Below are 23754 nucleotides of genomic sequence, written 5' to 3'. Positions count from 1 at the left end.
GGGTTACTGATTTAGGTAAGTTTCCCTCTAAGCTTTACTTTAGCAAAGTCTCATATGTTTTGGTATATTGTTTTTAATTTTTAATTTACTTCAAAGTAATTTCAAATTTCCCTAGTGCTTTCTACTGCGATGGACTGGTTACTGAGAAGTATGTTGTTTAATTTTTACATATTTGTGAACATCCCAAACCTCCTTTTGTTATTGATTCATAATTTCACTCCAGTGTGATTAGAGAACATTGTATTATATCAAAAATTAAAGTTTATTGTGGTTTGCTGCTATTTGTTGGTGGCGGTATGTTTACATATTTACTGACATTTCTAAACTAATTCTGCAAAATCTGATTTTCTTTTATCATGTGTGACCACTGAAGACTCTGGTTAGCTCAGGAGTCCACTGATGATTGGACAAGGATTTCATTAAACATTTGGTTCAGTAAGTCATGTCATATTTGCCAGGGACTCTGTGTGCATGTTGAGGAACAATATCAACACTCCATCAGGCAGTTTCGAATTCTGCTTTAGCTTTTGTTCCCTGCTTAGACAGAACCTCGAGATCAGCCAGAGTTGAAAGCTTAATGGCTTCACAAGTCTTTCCCGAGCATGTGCACAGCTGCACACAGCCTTGGGCATGCATACAGCCTTCTAAATTTCCAGGATTGTGTCAAAGCTTTTCAAAGACCCTATCGATCTCCTTCCCCAGCTTTCTTTTTTAAACCTTATGGTTTGTCTATTGTTTGCCTCAACCGTTATCCACAACCTCAGGCAGCTGCAAAGTTAATTACTTCCCTGTAATTGGTTTCAGCAATTACCCCAGAGGAAAAGGCTTTTCATACAGGGTTAGCTCTGGGTCAGGTCAAGTAAAGATAATTCTTGAAACTGGGGTTATCCTTGGAACTGTCAGACAAGCCACACAATAGCAATTTGCTGAAAAGGGAGTTTTGAAGAGTTCCAACCCCAGTTCAACTCCTCAATGACTGTTAACACTGTTGGTTTTCACCATGATATGGGCTTTGGGATTTCAAAGCTAATGAGGAAGATTGGAAGAGGGGCATAAGAGTAGGGCATGTTAATATGCCATGTTAACAGGCTATTACAGGGTAATACATTTCCAGAAACTGCCCATATCATAAACGTGCACCCCAATAATTTTAACAAACTAAACACATCCATGTAACTAGCCCCCAGATCAAGAATCATAATATTACATGGGGCCCAAAAGCACCAATCATGCATCGTCACCCTACAGATGATAACTACCATTCTGACTTCTAACGCCATAGGTTATTTTACTTTATATTAATAGCATACTTTTCTGTATCTTGTTTCTTTCACACGACATTCTGTTAAGTTCCTTCATATTGTCTGTGGCTGTTGCCAAACTTCTCCAAAAATGGTGGTACAATGTATACTCTCAGCAGAAAAATATGAGAGTTCCAGTTGCCCTAAATTCTTGGAAAAACTTTTTTCTGTCTCTTTCATCTTACACATTCTGCTGGGTGTGACACAATATCATTTAATTTGCATTTCTTCTAATGACTAATACACTTGAGGAACTTTCCACTTATTTTTTGACCCTTTAATTATATTCTATTGGGAAATGCTTGTTTGAAGTATTTTGTACATTTTTAGTTTGAGTTGAATGTCATCATTCCTATTGATTTCTACTTTATATATTCTGAATACAAATACTTTTAAGACAAATGCTTTTAAGACTTTTAAGACAAATGCATAAATTGTAAAATATTACAAATATTGTCTTTCATGTTGGCTTGTTTTTTCACCTTTTCAGTTGTGTTTTTTGATTTAAAAAAACTTCCCAATTAAAATGGAACTCAAGGGGCGCCTGGGTGGCTCAGTGGGTTGAGCCGCTGCCTTCGGCTCGGGTCATGATCTCAGGGTCCTGGGATCGAGTCCCGCATCGGGCTCTCGGCTCAGCGGGGAGCCTGCTTCCCTCTCTCTCTCTGCCTGCTTCTCCATCTACTTGTGATTTCTCTCTGTCAAATAAATAAATAAAATCTTTAAAATAAATAAATAAATAAATAAATAAAATGGAACTCAATTTTCTTACTTGTCATTATTTTCTGTTACACATTAGAAGTTTTTGTGACTTGTATAAGAAATCTTTGAAAACTCCAAGGTCACAAAAACTTTATGCCTTCATCTACAGAAAATTATTTTATAACCTCTTACTATTAGAACTGAAACCTATCCGCAATTGATATTTGATATTCATGCATGATATAAAGAAGAAATCAAAATACAGGGGGCTGCTGGGTAGCTCAATGTGTTAAATGTCTGACTCTTCATTTCAGCTCAGATCATGATCTTAGGGTCCTGAGCTTGAGCCCCATGTCAAGCTCTGCACTCAGCAGGGAGTCTTCTTGAAATTCTATTTCTGCCCCATTCTTGCTCTCTTTCTAAAATAAATAAATCTTAAAAAATAAGGAAATCAAAAAACACTATTTCCAAATGGACTTCAAATTTATCCAGTAAGATCTGTTAAAGAATGAAAATTTTGAATCTTTTGAAAAGATATTTTCCTGAGACCACAGATGCAAAAATCCTCAACAAAATATTGGCCTACTGAATTTAACTAGTACATTAAGACGATCACACACCATGACCCAGTGGGATTGATTCCAAGGAGATAAGAATGGTTCAATATTCACAAATTAATCAATGTGATACACCACATTAATAAAATGAAATATAAAAATCATATAATCACCTCAACAGATACAGAAAAATCATTTGACAAAATTCAACATCTGTTTATGATAAAAAAACTCAACAAGATGGTTATAAGAGGGAACATACCTCAACACAATAAAGGCTTATATGACAAGCCCCCAGCTAATATCATACTCAGCAGTAAAAAGCTGAAACCTTTTCCTCGAAGACAGGGAAAAAGACAAGGATCCCCTCTTTTATCCAACATAGTTCTGGAAGTTCTAACCACAGCAATTAGGCAAGAAAAGGAAATAAAATGCTTCCAAATGGAAAAGAAAGGAGTAAAACTGTCACTATATGCAGATGACGGGACACTATATAAGGACAACCTTAAAGGCTCGACCAAAAAGTTGTTAGAGCTAAAAAAATAATTCAATAAAGTTATGGGACCCAAAATAAATAAACAACAATCTGTTGTGTTTTTATACATTAATAAACTACCAGAAAGAGAAATCAAGAAAGCGATCCCATTTACAATTGCATCAAAAAGAATAAAATACTAAAAAAAAAAAAATAAAAGAATAAAAATTTTGCACTTCTTATGCTTTCAGCTGCCCCACCCCTGTTCAGCCAGTTCCGTTAGAACTCCAAGTAAGCCAAGAAAGAAACTGGGCCCTCAAGTAGCTCTCGAAAAAGCTATTCTCTTCATCCCCCTGCCATTCTTTGAAGGAGAAGCCAAAAACCAAGCTGAGGTACACCAGCCAAGCAGCGCTGTGGGGGTGGGGAATAATTGTCCATTTCACTGCAGCTGTTTCAACTCTGCATTCACCTAAGGTAATACAATTTTCCTAGCTGCTTTCTGGAGTTTTCATAAAGGTATTTTGGTTCATGTGTTGTGGTTAAGTTGAGGCCTCTGTAAGAAAACAAAGGCAGGGATGTCTTATTCTCCCATCTTGTTGGTATTACCATTATGTTGGTGCTTTTTTAAAGATTTTGTTTATTTGAGAGAGAGAGAGAGGACAAAGCAGGGGAGAGGAACAGGGGGAGGGAGAAGCAGGGTCCTGCTGAGCACCCAACCGAACGTGGGGCTCAACCCCAGGACATGACCCTAGCAGAAGGCAGACACTTAACTGACTGAGCCACCCAGTCACCCCCATGTTGGTGTTTTTATTAGTCTGTATTAAAGGTATAACTAATTTAGGGTGAAATTACACCAATATGAGTGTCTTTTATACTCTAAAAATAGAGAATGCCTTTCCATTTATCAATAATTTTTTGTAGTCATCATTAATATTTTAAAGTTGTCCTAGAAAGTTCATGCATGGGATGCCAGGGTGGCTCAGTTGGTTAAGCAACTGCCTTTGGCCCAGGTCATGATTTTGGAGTCCCAGGATCACATCCCACATCAGGCTCCCTGCTCAGCAGGGACTCTGCTTCTCCCTCCACCCTCCCCCATCTCATGCTCTCTCTCTCATTCTCTTTTTCTCAAATAAATAAATAAAATCTGTAAAAATAAATGCATAAATAAAGTTCATGCATTCTTTTTAAATTAATTCTTAGACATTTAATTTTTATTGCCATTGTCTATTGTAAATGATATTTGTTTTCCATTGTACATTTTAGCTGGTTGTTCTTTGTTTTACTTCATCAGAAGTTTATAAACTTTTGTGTACTGATTTATTGTCCAGCACCTTACTCAATTCTCTAATTGTATATTGTATTGGTTAAATTTCAGCAATTTCCAGGTACTCATATTTTTTTCATTTTTTTTTTCCAGAGAACTCTGAGCAGCATTATGAACATTGGAACTCAAGTTTTTCTAAAACTATTAAGTTTTTTAATTTTTTTAAAGATTTTATTTATTTATTTGACAGAGACAGTGAGCAAGGGAACACAAGCGGGGGAGGGTGTGGGAGAGGGAGAAGCAGGCTTTCCAACCACCAGGGGGCCCGATGCGGGGCTTGATCCCAGGACCATGGAGTCATGACCTGACCCGAAGGCAGACACTTAAAGACTGAGCCACCCAGGCACCCCAAACTATTAACTTTTTTTTTTTCCTACTCAGCGTTTATTTTCATTTGAAGATAGGGGAAATCATATATAAATCACGGACAATACAAGTTCTTCTTGTCTGGCAATTGTCCACATAAATCTGTTACACTTTAAGTATAGATACAGATTTTTTTTTTAATAGAAAGACAGGGCGAGATGGCAGTTAATTAGCAACCGATAACTATAAACTACAGTAGATACAAAGTTTTGTCATATAAATTAATTGCCATTACAAAAAGGCAACTGCTTTAGCTAAGAAGGTACAAAAATGGGTAACTTCCATAAATATAACAAGAAACTAAGTGGAGAAATACATAACAGACTGTTTTTCCTACATAATATTTGAATATGCAAATAGTTTGCATAATCAAACTATTAACTTTTTTAATAAGAACATTTAGTATCTATTCTTCCATCAAATTTCAAGTATATAATATAGTATTATTTTAAATTTTTATTTTATCTCCAGTCAGTTAACATACAGTGTAATATTAGTTTCAGTTGTACAATATAATGATTTAAAACTTCCATATACAACCCTGTGCTCATCCTGGCAAGTGCTCTCCTTAACCCCCATCACCGATTTTCCCCATCCCCCCACCCACCTCCTCTCTGGTAACCATCAGTGTGTTCTGTGTAGTTAAGAGTCTGTCACTTGCTTTGTCTGTCTCTCTCTTATTTTTTCCCTTTGTTTGTTTTCTTTCTTGAATTCCACATATGAGTGAAATGATGTGATATTTTTCTTTGTTTGACCAGTTTATTTCATTTGGCATTATATTCTCTAGTTCCACCCATGTCATTGCAAATGGTGAAATTTCATTCTTTTTTATAACCAAATAATATTCCATCATATCACATCTTCTTTATCCAGTCATCAATTGACAGACACTTGGGCTGCTTTCATATCTTGGCTATTGTAAATAATGCTGCTATAAACAATAAGGGTGTATCTCTTTGATACATGTGCTCTTTCTTTGGGTATACCCAGTAACATGATTGCTGGATCATATATAGTTCTATTTTTAATTTTTTGAGGAAACTCCATACCGTTTTCCACAGTGGCTGCACCAGTTTGCATTTCCACTAACAGTTTAAGAGAGTTTCTTTTTCTCCACATCCTCGCCAACACCTGCTGTTTCTTGTATTGTTGATTTTAGCCATTCTGACAGGTGTGACATGAAGTCTCGTAGTTTTGATTTACATTTCCCTGATGATAAGTGTTGATGAGCACATTTTCATGTGTCTGTTGGCCATCCATATGTCTGTGTTCTGGGAAATGTCTATTCATGTCTTCTGCCCATTTTTTTCAAGTAGGCTCCACACCCAGCGTGGAGGCCAACAGAGGGCTTGAACTAACAAAGCTGAAATAGAGACCTGAGCTCAGATCAAGAGTTGGACGCTTAACTGACTAAGCCACTCGGGCACCCGTCTTCTGCATTTTTTAATCGGATTATTCATTTGGGGGGTGTTGTGTTTTATACATTTTTTATATAATTTAGATACTAACCATTTGTCACATATGTTATTTGCAAATATCTTCTCCCATTCTGTGGGTTACCTTTTAGTTTTGTTGATTGTTTCCTTAACTGTGCGGAAGCTTTTTATTTTGGTGAATTCCTAATAGTTTCTTTTTGCTTTTGTTTGCCTTGCCTCAGGAGACAATCTAGCAAGTTGCTGTTGCCAGGGTCAAAGAGGTTACGGCCTGTGTTCTCTTCTAGGATTTTTATGTCTTCAGGTCTCACATTTAGGTCTTTAATATAATATAGTATTATTATCTATAGAATATAGATAAGATCTCTAGGTCTTTAATATAATATAATATTTAATTAGATATTCATTTAAGTCTTTAATACAATATAGTATTTTTAACTATAATCTTAGATTAGATCCCTAGAACTTAATCAATCTTTATTTGAAAGTTTATACCCTTTAACCAATGTATGACCATTTCTCCCACTCCCCAGCCCCTGGCAATCACAATTCCTCCCTATTTCTATGAGTCTGACTTTTTTTTAGATTCCACATTTAAATAGATCATACAATATTTGCCTTTCTCTCTCTGGCTTATTTCACTTAACATGACAGGTGTTAATTAATTTGATTGTGAACCATTTCACAATATATGCATATATCAAATCATTATGTTGCAAACTTTAAGTATACACATTGGTATCTTGTCAGTTTTTAAAAAAGCAGAGAGAAAAAACATTCCAAAGCTATTAAGTACTCCCATTTATTTTTTCCTATGTTCTATATTACTTGTTTCCTTAGGTTGTTGGTTCTTAGTTTTTGTTGAATTTGGTTCCTTTTTTCATGCTGTTTCTTTTTCTCAAAGGTTTAGTCACTTCTTAATTGTCTGTTTATATTTGTAGATGCAACTCTAAATTAAATTAAAATAATTGCTAGAGTGTATTTCCTCGGGCTAACTGAGAACCCTTGTCCTCTTGTTCTATTAATACAAATTTCAATTGTAAGAGTCAGCATTTCAATAGTCGCAATGTGGAGAGGAAAAGGTTTATGCATCTGGCAGGTTTTCCTAAGGAATGTAAGAGTAGTTTTCTTTCTACATGGGGTTTTCCCATCCACTTGGATCTTAAACATTACCTAGAGTAACCCTTCTTCTCTGAAATCCACACTTATTCTGAGTTTTTCGCATCTCAATGCCCTCTTTAAAGAACTGTATTCATGGCATTAGCCTGTAAGCAAATTCCTGAATCATTCCTCCTAAAAGCCGGGACTGGCACAGGTGTTCTACTCTAAAATTAACTAATTGATCCATTACCCATGAACTCTTTTTTTTTCCTAACCTAAACTTCCTTTGATCTTGGGGATATTTGGAGTTCTAAGGAGAATCAACTTTTGTATGTTTGCTTATCCACCTCTTTGGGGTGGCTGGATGTGAAGCTTCAATGTACTACACCACTTCTCTATTTCCATCCAGTTTATACTTTCCAAATATTCCTCTCTAGTGATAAGATATCATCTTATCATAGATATGATAATCATATCTATGATTATCATAGATATCATAGATATCATCTAGATGATAACATATCTCCCGGGTTTCTAGGGGCAATCAACTTGATTTGGTTTTCCACTTTTCACTGCATTGTATATGAGAATAAAGAGTCTATAAATGGCTGGGTTCAAGAAATACACTAGAACTGAAAATCTTTTCATCTACCTCACCATCTGATCGTCATTAGAGTACTTTAGAAAACAGACTTATGGTTAGTGTTGATCTCAGTAGAAACAGATTTCAGCATATTCTACAAATCACCTAAATTTATTTTATTTTTTAGGTTGATTGATTGATTTTTTTTTACGATTTTATTTATTTGTCTCAGAGAGAGAGAAAGAGCACAGGTAGAGGGAGCGGCAGGCAGAGGAAGAAGCAGGCTCTCCAGTGAGCAGGAAGCCTGAAGCAGCACTTGATCCCAGGACCATGGGATCATAACCTGAGCCAAAGGCAGATGTTTAACTGACTGAGCCACCCAGGCATCCCTAGATTTTATTTATTTGCTTGAGAGAAAGAGAACACAGAGAGAGAAAGCGTGCATGCACACATGCACAAACTTGGGGGAGGGGCAGAGAGAAAAGCAGGCTCTCTGCTGAGCAGGAAGCCCCTTACAGGGTTGGATCCCAAGGCCCTGAGATCATGACCTGAGCCAAAGGCAGAGGCTTAACCCACTGAACCACACAGGTGCCCCTATTTTAATCCAGAATGAGGTGAAAGTAGTTTCTTGTCCATGGTGGTCACCACCAAAAACATAGTTAAAGAATATTTGTTAAAAGCAGTGGCCACTCATGTTTGCTGAAAAAAACATAAGTTATAGGATGGGATAAGCCAAAGTTTAAAGCAGATAAATTTGAGAAAAGCTTTATATTTGCATATTTCAAGTAATATGCACTTTCCTGAACTTTTAGTCTGAATATAAATTCATGTATATTTTGTGGTGTTCAATGTGACAAATTATTCCAAAAAAGAAAAATAATAATGATAACAATAATAACAACAACAACCTAATCTCTTTGGTATGTCAATTCCATTCTTAAAAATGATTATAAAAACTAATCAAAGGAATATGTAAAAATGGAACTACAAATATGTCAATCATAGTATTATTTATTAAAGTAAAAAAATGAAGAGAATATTGATTTAATAGACACTTATTTTGTTTTTTTCTTTAACTTAGTAAACTTCAGTTTTTATAGCAATTTCATATTCACAGCAAAATTAATCAGAACATAAAAAGAGTTCCTGGATTAGAAACAGTGCTCTGTAGAATACCACAATCATGGGTAAGACATTCTATAAGTCCATGGATGAGAGTTTTGGTGGAAACATTTCATGCAAGGAAGGAAAATCCATATCCATAGTGTCTATTCCAGTAAGAACAAAACATTGCCCTTCCATCATGGAATACGTCCAATATAATCAATCTGCTGCCAGATAAATGGCTGATTACCCCCAAGGAATGATGCCATATCAAGACTCATCATTGGTCTCTGCTGGTGGCAGATTAGACACTCAACAGTGGCCTTAGCCAGGATGTCTTTGGTGAGCAAAAGTACATGTTGCTAAACCTATGGATAATCTTCATCCCTGCCACTGTGGCTACCTTTATTTATGAGCCCATTGGGTAATGGCAGGGGTGGCTAAAGAAAGAGGCCAACTGGTATCCACAGAAAGGATCAGCTTATCTATTTGATTATTAAAATTCTCCTCTGTTGAGTTCATCCTTTGGTGAACAATCATATGGGACTCAAATATTTTCACATTTTCTGCACTTTCAGAGAGTTCTATCCATCTATCTCTTTCCCAAATTGTCTTATCACCAATTTTCCAATCGTGTTCCCTCTAGGGCCCTGACCATTTAGTTAAACCACCGGACACAGACAATAAATTGGTATACAGTTATACATCTGGTCATCTCTTCTTCTGGCAAAGGGAACAACCAAGTGTACTAGAAGTTCTCCCCAGTGAGAAGATTTCCCTTCACCACTATCTTTCAGGAATGTCCCAGGGAGGGGTCACAGTGGTATAGCTGTCCACTTTTGGGTGGTACCTGAATATTGTACAGAACCTTTTGCCAGTCAGGCCCAAACCTTCTGTTCCTCTGTCAACTGACCCTAGGGAATGCCCCATAAAGTCATGGGTACAGGATGGAAGAGAGAAGGTTGTGTAACATGAATGTGGATCCGTGACATTTGGACCACTTATTCATGTACCTTACTTCCACCCTCAGGGCCTGGTTGGGTCTGGTCAGGTCTACAACCATTTTATTTCGTGAGGGAATGCTGTTAGGCACATCCAACTTTATGGTTGAGTAGGTCAGATAACACTGAGTTTAAGATGGGCAGCTCAGATCATACAGTAACCATTGTGACTAATGGCTAAATGTTTGATCCCTACTAAGGCCCAGTGTCAGGCCAGGAGCAGTTTCTCAGAAGGGGCAAAGGTATATGCAGAGAGTGGCTGGGCTTCGCTCCCAAGTCCTAATGGCCTGTGTGGCGTGTTGATTTGGCTGGCTCAGATGACTGGTGTGGTGGGGCAGCTAGCACAGCAGCCCAGACCTGGTGCAGAGCCTGGTCTTGTTCTGAGCATCCCTCAAAACAAGCAGCTTTTCAGGTCACTGAGTAAGTGAAATATATATTTACACTTACTCAGTGATATATATATAAGAAATATATTGCCTCCAAAATCAGATGAGGCCTGCTAGAAATTGTGCCTCATCTTGGTTGTAGGAGGGGTGGAATGCAATGACTTCTCTTTTATCTTAGAAGGTATGTTTCTGCATACCTCATACCACTGAACCCCTAGAAATGTCACTGAAAGTAAAGGCCCCTGAACTTTGGTTGGATTTATTTATCATGCTCTGACAGGCAAAAGTCTTACAAATAAGTCTAAAGTAGTTGCTAGCAACTCAAAGCAAACTATTTCTGGTGCTCTTTACTAAAAGGTATAGAGAAAAAAGTACTTTCCAGATTAATAGTCGCATGCCAGGCACTAGGAGATGTGTTAATTTGCTCAAGAAATAAAACCACATCTGGTAGCTGCATTTGGAGTCACCTCCTTGTTAAGATTTAATAATCTGCTGTTATTCTCCAAGATCCCTCTCTCTTTTGTGGAGACCAAACATGGGAGTTGAAGGGGGACATGTTGGGAATAACCACCCCTGTTCCTTTCAAGTCCTTGATGGTGGCATTAAGCTCTTCGATACCCCAAGAATGCAGTATTGTTTTTAGTTTGCTATTTTCCTAGGTAAAGTGATTCTAGTGCTTTCCACTTCGTCTTTCCCAACATAATAGCCCTCACCCCATATATCGGGGAACCAGTATGAGGATTCTGCCAGCTGCTGAGCATATCTGTTCAAAGCATGCATTCTGGAACTGGAGAAATGACCACAGACTGGGTTTGGTGACACACTGAGCCCATTGCAAAATAGACTGGAGCTAAAAAACGAGAACACCTCCATTGGTCACCTGACCTCCATAAGTCCCTACACTGTCTGGCAGACCCCAGTGACTTTAGGTCTTTGTGAAACAAGTGTCAATTTAGAGCCAATGTCTGGTAGTCATTACTTCGTTTTCTCCAACGCACAGTTACCTGGTAAAAGACCATAACTACTTTCAGGAAAGGCTCAGAGAAGACTGACAGTATATTTTTGTAATAGTATTCAGAGATCCTCCCTCAAGGAACATGGCCTTCCTTTCTTTCTGGGCTGGGTCTGAAACTGACTTAAAACCAGGAATTAACTGGGGGATGGGGGTGGTTGAGTGGGCCGTGACTCTGTTCTTTTGATTCAGGTTAGACATTTGTTCTCTTGAATTAGAACTCTTCTGCTCATGCAGATCAAGAATTTACTAAGCTGCCTACGTATTTCACTTCAGACCATTCGAATTGCTGCTTTGACTCTGCCATAGGTTATGTTAACTATGCCCACACCTGGCCCCTGCCTCCCCAGAATCCAAATGCTGCATTTCAGTTTCCTAGCTGAAAAATGTAGTCTCCACTGTAAATTCTGGCCTAACAAGAAGAATGAACACAGAGTTCTTCAAGAATTCCAGGGCTGCCCTTACAGATCTATTTCTTCCTCTACTGGTAAAAGATGTGTCTTCTGGATGCTCCCACAGTGGGTGAGTAGGTCTAAAATGACAAATCCACATTAAAACTCCAATGTCCCTAAGCCTTTCAATCCTTTCCTCTACATTGAACCAAGACATGTCTGGCATTTCTTTCTTTTTTTTAAATTTGATTTTATTTTTTATTTTTTATTTTTTCATTGTTTATGCACCACACCCAGTGCTCCATGCAATACGTGCCCTCCTAAGGTACTCACTTTGGTTTACCTTTTGGTCCGAGCTTCAGCCAACCAACCAACCAAAGAGCCTCTTGTTTGTTTCAGCCTCTTCTAATTCCCTAAGCTGTAACATTAAATGCCAAATCTGATCCGTGAGCAATACCAATTAATTTGGCCTGATCCAACTTTATGTTTCTTCCATCACTATCCCACCCCCTTAATACTTATTCCCCCACATTTTCCCCAGATTTCTGTCTGTATCAGTTAGAAAACGCAAGTAGCTCTTTTGGAGTGTAGTATATATCTCTTCACGGGTCAGACTTTCGGGGCCTCACCTTTAGGGGCCTGCTGGAACTTGAAACTAGTTATAAATCAAAAAGCAAAGCCAGTGATGGTGTAGGTCCTGAGGAGACTCCGAATTCTTTTACATGACAACTACCTCAGGAGAGACCATTAGCATTTTCTCAGGCAATGCAGGATTAATCCCCTCCAGTGGGATTAGAATAGCTCACTGGAGGTGGTAAGGCCTTTTTCACTGGCAAGGAATACTCCTCAGAATTTAGGGACTCATTTTTCTCAGCTTCATTGGGGTCTGCCCACACATCCCCATTTCAATTTATAGGACCCTGTTCTTTCCCAGTCAATACCCTTTCTTTAACCGCAGACACCAGCTGACCTGGGAGTTCAATTTGCATTGTAGTTCAGCCCATTGTAAAAAGAGATTCTGCATTTGACTTTAGACTATCTCAATCCTGAGGCTAAAAGAGGTAAGGACTTCCTTCAAGGCACACACAAAAGCTTACGCCTGATTTAATCAGGACTTGAATTGGAAATTCGAATCTCTGAGCTCATCCTTTTTTTTCCTCAACATTAGGAGCAACTAGTCAATCTCTTTACTACTAGAAATAGAATCATTTTAAAACTAATCAGATTAGAGGGGCGCTTGGGTGGGTTCAGTGGGTTAAAGCCTCTGCCTTCAGGCTCAGGTCATGTTCTCCGGGTCCTGAGATGAAGTCCCAGATCATTCTCTTCTCAGCAGGGAGTCTGCTTCCCCCTCTCTCTCTGCCTGCCTCTCTGCCTGCTTGTGATCTCTGTCTGTCAAATAAATAAATATAATGTTTAAAGAAAAAAAATTAATCAGATTAGAAAGCCAGTTCAGAAAACTCATCCTTAAAATTCTGTTCCTCTAGAAGCCCTCTCAGGACCAAAATCTATAATAGTCTGCCGGGGCTGCCGTAATAAAATATTATAGACTTGGTGGCTTAAACAACAGAAATCTATTTTTTTCATTGTTCTGGAGGTGGTAAGTCCAAGGTGCCAGCATGGTTAAGTTCTGATGAGAACTCTCTTCCTGGCTTGTAGACATCTGTCTTTCTACTCTGTGTGTTCACAGGACCTTTTCATGTGGGGAGAGAAAGAGGTATCTACCTCTTCCTAGAAAGCACCCAGTCCTATTGGGTTAGACTCCATCCCTATGACTCCATTTAACCTTAAATATCTCCTAAAAGCTCTATCTCCAAATACAATCACACTTCATTTCAACATATGAATTTTAGGGAGACACAATTCAGTACAGAACAATAGATATTAACATACCCAGAGAGACCATTTCAAATTATTATCCACAAATATTTTGAGTTGTTAAAACCTCAAGAAGCACTGTTAATTTTTTTGTTATGGGAATGATCACTTCAGTGGTAATGAATGTAAAGTAATCAGGGATCCATTATTCAAAGAGAAAGTTAGAATTGTGAACTTGGGAGTTTGGCAATGATCTGATGGTTCCAAATTTTCAGGCAAATGGAGTTATGTCAACTGTATGTCATTAGTGTATTGAGCTTGGAGATTTGGGGGAAAAGAGAATTGTCAAAGGGGCCTTTCGAGAAAAAAGATATTTAGTACCAGACCTTTTCTTCTAAGAAGTTCAAAGTTATTATGGTGTATCTTATGCACTGAGGTGTCATTTTGTAGTGTCATCAATCAAGAAGCAACATCAGCCCTCTCCTATTCCCTCTCCCAACCAGGAATACTTGTTTTTACTGAGAAGGAGTTTGAACTATGACCCAGCCACACAGAAGAGCTTCATTTAAGAAAGGAGAGGACTGGCTCCTGGTACAACATGTTCTTTCTGCTAGATTTCTGCTGATCCCTCCTTCTCCATGGAGATGCCCAAACTAATGAAGATGCGTTTGAGACCTTGTCCACCATGGCAGGTATCAGGTATAGGTGAGTGTAAGTAACACTGGGGAGAGAGGCTTCCTTTTTCTTTCTCCTCCACTCTGTCTGATATGTTATGCACAGATTACTTAGAAACTCCTTGAAGAGGACAGGAGTCCATCTGTTCTCACATGCACCAACTGATAAATAATACAGCAACAACTACTGCAGAAAATGGGCCAGTGATCTTATCAGATTTTCCAATATTTTCCCCTACTAGGCAACAATAACCAGGTATAATCTCTTGTATTGCTTAAAGCTCTGAGGATCTGGGACTTATCATAGGAAAAAAGGACCCAAAGGGGGAGAAAAAATATTTTCTAGTAAACCAAATAGGAGTTTGGAGTCACAATATTTTATTTTTTAAATTTATTTTTTATTGAGATACAATTGACATATAACATTATGTTAATTTTGTATTTCTCAGAATATTTTAAATAGTAAAGGAAATGTACCACGGAGTGATGAAGGCTATATCCAATAGATAATGATATGTTGCCTAATAATGGGTCCGTGATTAAAGGAGCAAGACTGATGTAAAGCGAAGGTCAAGCAAAGCTTTATTTCGCACCAAGCATCAAGAATCAAACCAAACGTTCAGGGACGCACCTCCTACAAGAGAGGGCAACTTTCTCTGTTTCACAGACTAGCTTTTAAGGGCAAAGGCCATGTGGTTGGGCTTGGCCACGCACAGGTGGCCAATGAGATTGTAACACACAGAGGAAATTCCATAGTCATGCTAGGTCACACATAAGTGACCAACTGAATTACAATTTACCCTATAGTAGACATTTGACCTAGCCTATCACCTTGGTTAGAATTGACGCCTAGGGGGCGCCTGGGTGGCTCAGTGGGTTAAATAAAACCTCTGCCTTTGGCTCAGGTCATGGTCTCAGGGTCCTGGGATTGAGCCCTGCATCGGGCTCTCTGCTCAGCAGGGAGCCTACTTCCCCCTCTCTCTCTGCCTGCCTCTCCACCTACTTGTGATCTCTCTCTATCAAATAAATAAATAAATAAAAATCTTAAAAAAAAAAAAAAGAATTGGTGCCCAAAAGGCTCCCAAAGAGTGGGGCCCATACTCCTTGGTAGCTAGGGAGACAGTATGCAACCCCCCACTAATCAGATGTCTCCACCTGGCCTGACCCACCCTTGTATCTGGGCTTTGTTACCTGGGGCTGGTTTCCGGGACTTGTTTTTAAATAAGTCCCCTGGGGGAAGGGGAGCAGGGACAGTTTAAGGGTTAAACAACAAGGTTATTCTTTAACCTTGATGGAAGCCTCTGGCTAAATACGTCCTTACAATAATAGATGAAAAGAGAGAGAAATATGGATACCAATAGAGAGATAAAAATAAATAGTACATATGCATGTATATGTGATACAATAAATTAATATATTATAATAATATATACCAAGTACGTATATATCTGTGTCTATGTGTATAGCTGTAATCTTAACCCATGCTACTAACAGTGATTATCTCTATGGCTAATTTTTAACCTATATAGGTAGATTTTTCAATAATGAAAAACACTGATTATTAGCAAGAAATACATGCCAATTATTTCTCATTTTTAAAAGAATTCTCTCATCCCAGAAGAATTTTCTTTCTGAGGTTGTTAACCCTTCATAGGTATGTTTGTGCAAGTAAGCATGAACGTGTAGAAGGCTAGTCAACTCAGCTATATGCCACTGACCTTTTGCAGGGAAAGTGATTATTTTTAGTGATGGCATGTGAGTTTCTGTTATTTTATATGAGTCATTATTACTGATACAGTTTAGTAATTAACAAAAAATTAAATTCTACACTTTCCTCAATACCTCAGCCCTTTCTTGTTTCAGTCAACACATGTGGTTACTTCAACTTGTCAGTATCGGATTTTTCTTTTGTTGATATGTGAGACCACCAAACAGTTTCCCACTCTGGGGTCCTTATGGGGTAAAAAGAAAAAAAGTTAAAATACAGTGTGCTTTCCCTCAGAATGTCTCTCATTTAGATATAGACCTCAAAAGAGCAGGAAAAAAGGGGAATTTTTCCAAGACATTCTGTTCAGTAGGATTAATTTAGGGACACAAAATATAGAAAGAATTAATACTTCCCGTCCCATAATAAAAATGCAGAACCTTCTGCAAATTGCAAGAGACTAATTTCTCTGGGAATCCCATATAATATCATTTCACAGAGCTTAATTTTTTTTGTTGCTCAAAAGAAATGTTTGAGGTGACTGTTTTGCTTTATGTATAGGGTAAAGGGGTCAGCAGGGGGTAGCAGTTACTTCATGCAATTCTGTACAACATGGAGCACAAGAAAAGGGCAGTGGAGAATAAGGGAGAAAGCCCCATACATCTGCCTCCTCTCCTTTTCTCCACAGGTGCAAATATGCCACCTTCCCACAGTTCTTGGACTGCTGTGGTCAGGGATGTGCAAATAATGAGGTTTGGAGACCATCTCTGAAATATCTGCTTGGTAGTTTAGGATCCATATTTAAACCACTAAATACTGCTGTTGGGATTACTCAGATCAGCTGTCAGAGCCAAATTTCGAGATTTGTAGGGACTCATTTGAGCCTCAGTGTCCTCATTTGTAAAATGAGAATGACCGAGTCTTTGTGGGAATAAAATGGGAAAATTCATAAAAAATATGTATCATAGTATATAGCATATAATGCTCACCTAATAGGAGCTATTGTAATTATTAATAGCCTCTTGGGCATTGCACAGGTGAGGTACATAAAGGAGGGCCCATAGAAAAAGGAAGGGGATCAGATAAAACCTGGAGATAGAACCAAATGAGAAGAATAATTTCATTTGCTGTCTGAGAAACTTACCTGAAATTTACATTTGCAAAGAGAAAAGAGGACATTTATACCTTTGGACATTTCTACAGTCAGAGTTCCCATGTTCACACTGCACCTTTTTGAATGAAATTTCTTCTTAGTCCCAGAAAAGTCTAAACCTCAGAGAACCACTTCAGGCTCAATACTGGCCACTTCCTATAGAAGTGGAAGACAGGCTTAACATCCCAAGAACTAGAAAATTCTCTTTATTGAGGGAGCTGCCAGGGGAGCAAGGGGGGTTGTATTATAATTAGTATAGTAAATACTATTGTGGTAAAGGAATCGACATGAGCTCAATGATGAAGGCTGAGTAGGAGTTCATCAGTTAAATGAAGGACCCTTGGGGTGGGAATGACTGGAGGGGTGTTCAGGAAGACAGAGTTGTGGGAACAAAAGCAGATGGCATGAAAGAACATTGGGCCTTAAAAAAGCAGTAAGTCCTTTTGGGATGCTTGAACACAGAGTGTAAGAGGGAGATGGCAGAGAGAGAAAAAGCCGGGGAGGCTGGGAAGGATCAGATCTCTTATGATCTTGCTGATAGACAATCTGGACTTCCTTTTCATAATTAATAAGAAATTATGGTTGAAGACTCAAGAGACAGAGACTTAGAAGAGTGCATGAAGAAACCAGATAAGGAATGATGGGGACCGAGATTAAAAAGTATCAGTAGCGACTGTAAGGACGATACAGATACAACAGAAGGTGAGAATCTATACTTGGGAGTAGTTAAAATAAAATTTTTAAAAAAGAGAAGTACAAGGCACCTAGGTGGCTCAGTCAGTGAAGTATCCAGCTCTTGATTTCAGCTCAGGTCATGATCTGAGGGTTGTGAGATTGAGACCCGCATCAGACTCCATGCTCAGTGTGGAGTCTGCTTGGGATTTTCTCCCTCTCCCTCTGGCCCTCCTCCCCACTCTCTCCTTCTCAAATAAATAAATATTTTTTAAAACAAAAAGTAAGTACACATCATCTTCCAATTAAAGATTTTATTTATATGTAATGTGTAATGTAATGTTTTACAAAATTATTTAAAATATGAAGTTAGAGTTGGTTACACATTTAGCTATTTATTTTGTTGATAATCATAGATTACATGAAAGTAGGCATTTCCCAGAAAGTGGGGTGAGAGAACGCTTTAATCTATAGCCCTGGAACCTGGCAGACACATGAAGTCTTTGAAACTCTGTGTCTACATCAGAGGTCAGCGTTGGTCTAGAAAGGTGCTAGACAACCTGGTATAATGTGGGGCTGGTACTGAATGAAATGTCTAACTTCTAAAATTAGGACTCATACTCTTAAGTAAACTGTAGGTAACTCCGTCAGTTTCAGGTACTTCTCTGACAGGAGTTCTAATAGTGTGGAAAAGGAGATTCATGGACCAGCGACTGATTTAAGAGAGTGTCACACAATCCTATAAAATCCGGAAGAAACAGAAGCCATAGGTGTATGTTCAGACCACCCCATGGCCTCTACCTTCAAAGACACATCGCACTGCCCTGACAGGTAGGTTTTTGTGTATGACACCAAACTTATCATTTGCTAGATCTCTTTGTCTCCCTGGGTATCAAAACTCCATTCTGGCATAACTTTTTCCCATGTCTGATAAAGGTTGATTACAAACTAATGAGTTAAAGAAGCCCTCCAGATATTTTGGGAAGCCACCCAGAACCAAAGCATCAATAATAAAAGACAAGTCAACTTCCTATATATCAAAGCACCAAAAGGTCAAGGATGTAAAAAGTGACCTTTACATTTTATAACACGACACGGTGTTTAGTTATTATCTTCAAAAAATTGTCAGAGAACATAGAAATCTTCAAACAATAATTAAAATGGATAGAAAGTTCTAAAGAGCATATATTCAGAGTTTAGTGAACACTCAAATATTTGTTAATCTCAAATCTATGTTATTATATATTCTACTTCCTCTAACCATAAAAGTAAGATAAATGCAGGAGTACAGGTGATCTGATCTACATTCCTAGCTCTACTCAATATGTAGCTATATGTTAAATATCAACCTGTGCTCAAATAAAATGTAAATATTTATTATTTATAGTATTTTTAAAGTAAAAGGCATATGTTTAGAGACTGAATAATCTACTGTAGTGTACTTCACTTAGAAATGCTCATGTTTCTTAGCATGACGTCTTGTAACTAATGCGATGAGTTAAAAAAAAAAAAACTGGCTTCGGTTCAAGAGGAAAGCCTGATGAAAATGAATATAAAAACCACCAACAACAACAACCAACTTCAGCGTCTGTCAAGGAGAAATCTGAAACCCCAAATCACCAGTCACAATTTGCTATTACTTATCATTGGAGAGAACTCCTGAGTGACTTCGAGGTCATGGTTCTGTCCTCCCAATGACACTATTGTTACCCAGAAACTGAAGGAAACAGGCCATTCCTGAAAGTCACTGGGTGACACTTGAGGTCCATTTGGCTTCCTGTTCTGGGAGAGTGAGAAGAGATTACATGAAGGGAGAAACTTACTCCTTGACTAAAGGCATTTTGAACGATCATTCAGGGGGCCCTCGAACCAAGTAGCCGTGTTGCGAACACGCATTCCACTCTGGTGTTTAAGACACAAAGGTCTCCATTTCTCTAAGAGAGCTGTTTTTTCGGCATGACACACTCTCTCGCTTGCCTTGGAGCCAAGTAATTGGAACCCTAAACACACGGCGGAGCTTCTGTTGGAACCGGTTACCAACAAAACAATACAGAAAGGGATTAATGCAGCTGTTGGTGAATCCCAGGAGGATGGCAAAAGGAAGTGCCAGGTCAATGACTGCTATAACTTCACAGCTATTAATGACACCCATCCAGGCCAGAGCATCCAGGAAGGTCAGAACGTGGAAGGGGAGCCAACAGATGATGAACGCGAGGACAACAGCAGCTGCCATCTTCAGGACCTGGTCACGAGTTATTCTGTTCTTCCCATAGCTATTGGTCTTCAGTAAGTGTTTTCTGATTCCGAAATAGCATGTGGCTATGAATATTAAAGGGATAATAAAACCAAGGATATTTTTCATTAAGGCAATCCCAGCTGACCATTGGGCATATTTCTCTGGGGGGAAGGCCATAATGCAGGCGTTCACTCCCAAATACTCAATGGTTCGGACATCTCGGAAATAGAATGTTGGCAATGAGGACAGACAGGCCATACACCAAACAAGGGGAACAATATAAGACGCTTGCCAGGGATTTCTCCTCTGAGACAGAAAGGGATAGATGACAGACTGGTACCTATCAACGCTCATGCAGGTGATAAAAAAAATGCTTGCAAACATGTTCAGGGTCAGGAAAGAACCAAACACTTTGCACATCACAGGTCCAAAGAGCCAGTCATATCTGTAAGAGTAATAGGTGGCCCAGAGAGGAAGAGTGGCCAACAGCAGCAAGTCAGCCACAGCCAGGTTGAAGATGTAAATGCTGGACACCTTTTTGGGACCCTTTTGACAACAGAACAGCGTAACCACAATAGTATTGACAAGAAATCCAATCACAAAAATAATATAGTAGAGGATAGGAATTGCATCTAAATGCTTATCTGATGGCTTATGTGAACAGTTAAAGGTTGACTCATTGCCGATGAAGTTCACGAGTCCGAAGTGAAGGCTGTTGGTAATGTTTTTGCTGATGGTGGCAAGGCTGACGTTGTTCTTCATACTGCAAGCTCGGTGGTTCCCACTTCTTATGCCTTCTGTGAAAATTAAAAAAAAAAAATGGAACTCCCAGTAAACATACAGAGTGTAGGACATTATGAAATCATTAGCATTTTGAAAGTTTGTTGAAAGCAAAAAAAAAAAAAAAAAAAAAGGAAAAGGTGAGTGATTATAGGAAAACACTGGGAAGCACAGCCATGCCTTGTGAAATAAGAGAGGATTTTGCTTCTTGAAGAAGAAAAGGGAATCTCCTCAACAGTACCAAGCAGGTAAGACCTATCAGCCTCAGGGACTGAAAATGCTAGACAAAACTCTCTCTTGCCCATTGTTTCTATCATATTTTCAGAAGCCTTCAAGAAAATCAATAGTTCAAAAGTTTAGTGTGGGTAAGAAATAGGGGAAACAAATGAGAAGGAGTCAAGAAAGAAGAAAAGTTACTATTTCAAAAACACCTAAGCACATCTCTCAGGCTGCATACTTTCTAGAAACCACATTGCTGTCCGTTGTTGCATAGAGAAATGCCTTATTTCAAGTAACTAATTATGTACAAATCATTACAGCTATGGAAAATATAAGTAACATAAGCTATGGAAAAAATAAGTAAGTGCACAAAAGACTGCAAGAGAATATGCAAAAAGAACATATTAACTTGGGGGGGTAGGGCTGGTTTTTTTACTAATTTAATCCAAATTCCTTTACTTCTACTTTTCCATTGTTTCCACAATAATAATATCATTAGCAGGGAGCTCTGGAGTAGGTACATATTTCTAAAAGCCCCCTGTTCGCATTTTAATAGAGACCACTAGTTTTCGATCTAGATGTTTAATCTGCTTAAAAGGAAATCCATTTTCTTTTTCAATTAGGAAAAGAACAAGGGGGAAAAAATAGCCAAATCTGATTTAGAGTCAAGCAGAAATCGTTTTGATTGCTCAGTGAAATAAGAATTGAACGTCAATGATGAATCATGAGCTAATTGTATCATTTTTGTTTGCTATCATTTCACTTTTAACACAACAAAATAGGAACAGTGTTGTATGGCTCTCAAATGTCATAATCAGGGCGCAGGTTTTTGTGATACTGGGTTTGGTTTGGTTTGGTTTTTAGGAGCAGCATTACTTTAAGACAAAAGAAAATTAGCTGGAAATAAACACAGTAAAGGGAAGACTATTACTTTTGATAGTTTCAAAATACATAGAAACGACTCAATGAACAGCACAATCACCAAAGAATCTCCTAGTAAACAGCAAAGTTATCATTTTTGTCTAAAGTGCATTCTCTCATCATCTTGACCTAACAAAGTATCATGAAAGAATCTCAAATAAACCCGCTCGAAGACTTACTGGTCGTTGGAGTTTAAAACTTAGTTATCATAAATCAGCTTGCCCAGTTCCTAAGCGCACTCCTGTAAGAGAAACAGCAGTGAAAGAATTTAGGAGTTTTACAAAATACAGTGTTAAAATACAGGGAAAAAGGGAAAGTTCATCCATAAAAAAGCACTTTCACTTAATGTATGTTCTACTCTCCAAATACAGTACATAGAAATTGTGCAGACCTACCTTAAAAATTCAGGCTGAAGAATGCTTTTAATTCTGTGCTTATTCGTTCCCTTAGACTCGGGGACGTAATAGCACTAGATCTCTGGTTTCCTTCTTATATGTTCGGTCTGTCCACTGGGAGCCTTCAACCTACATAATTCTAGGGCTGACTTATGAACACTTGCCAGCTTTCCAGAGAGGTTTTTTTTTTTTTTTTTTTTTTTTGGCTGCAAAACATTAATCTGAAATTCTCACTGTCTCCAATCATAACAGCTCATTCAAATAAATCTCAAACAAAAAAATGAAGTTTCCACAAATGTGTTAGAGAATTTTGAAATCAGTGGCTTACTTTAAAAGAAGAATATAATTATTTGCAGAATTTTCTCTTTCTTTTTCCCTGATACTGACATTCTAAGGCGAGTTAAGGAGTGGAGAATAGAAAATTTATTCTAGTAGAAGCGACCTTTATCCACCAATGTCTGTTATCACCTTCATTACTTTTTGAGATTTTTACCTCTATTCGTTAAAGTACAGTAGCGACTTTACTCGAAGTCTGAACTTTCTAAAACTTCTCCCTTGCTTCAAGCAATTTTTGTTGGCTGGTTGCTGGAGAGGTGGTGATAGGAGGCATATAATTTTCATGTCTTCGAAAAGAGGTATTAGCAAATAGTGCCTCCTTTCATAGGTCCCTGTCCTGTTTGAGATTTAAACACAAAGCCCACAAAGGTGAAGAAGGATCAGGCAACCACCACGGCTCAGATCACTGTTGGTTTTTCTTTCTTTCTTTCTTTCTTTTTTTTTTTTTTTTTTTTTTTTTTGGTGAGGATGACCAACCTTACAGACTAGTCCCATAGGAGCAAGTGTGACAAAAGAAAGAAAGATCAGAACTGGGGACAGCAGTGAGACTAACAGCCAACAATAAACTCTAAGTGCCAAACACTATGCTGAGTGTTCAGTAATTTCAGAAAGAGCCAATGAAATGTACTGGCCTGTACCAATGAAATGTACTGGCCTGTACATGGCCTTCAGGATATAAATGCCAGACCACAAGCTCAGCTGTACCCACTTCCTTAGCCTGTGACCTTGGCCAAGATCCTTTCCTTCTCCATGTCTGTTTTTCTCATCTGAGAAATGGGGATGATGTTAATTACCTACATCACAGAGTTTTGAAAATTAAATGAGCTAATACATTGAAGGTGCCTGCAACCATGCTTCCCGTATGGTAGATGCCATTATAAATTCTTGCTATTACTTCCATTATCCAAATCGGGAAGCTAGGGCTCACTGAGGTTAAATGACTTCCCTGAGGTCACCTAGCTATTAAATGGAGGACATCTGAATTTTTTTTTAAGATTTTATTTATTTGACAAACAGAGATCACAAGTAGGCAGGAAGGCAGGCAGAGAGAGAAAGAGGAGGAAGCAGGCTCCCTGCTGAGCAGAGAGCCCGATGCGGGACTCTATCCCAGGAC

General features: G+C 38.4%; 1 protein-coding gene across 1 annotated transcript; it reads right to left on the bottom strand.

Moving 5' to 3' along the window:
• Window positions 1-18058: 18058 nt before the first annotated feature.
• Window positions 18059-22411, bottom strand: AGTR2 (angiotensin II receptor type 2). The gene is made up of 3 exons (XM_059158387.1): window positions 22305-22411; window positions 22089-22150; window positions 18059-20786 (listed from the first exon to the last, which is right to left on the bottom strand). Exon 3 carries the CDS (start codon window positions 20749-20751, stop codon window positions 19663-19665), a length of 1089 nt encoding a protein of 362 aa, XP_059014370.1. The 5' UTR covers window positions 20752-20786; window positions 22089-22150; window positions 22305-22411; the 3' UTR covers window positions 18059-19662.
• Between the last annotated feature and the right edge of the window lie 1343 nt (window positions 22412-23754).

The sequence above is a fragment of the Mustela lutreola genome, chromosome X (assembly GCF_030435805.1).
Source record: "Mustela lutreola isolate mMusLut2 chromosome X, mMusLut2.pri, whole genome shotgun sequence".
NCBI classification, from domain to species: Eukaryota; Metazoa; Chordata; class Mammalia; order Carnivora; family Mustelidae; genus Mustela; species Mustela lutreola.
Note: the sequence above shows the minus strand (reverse complement) of the source record. Positions and strands in the feature narration are given on the sequence as shown.

Coding starts and splice junctions, on each gene's coding strand:
- AGTR2 (XM_059158387.1), bottom strand. CDS start 20,751: ATGAAGAACAACGTCAGCCTTGCCACCATCAGCAAAAACATTACCAAC.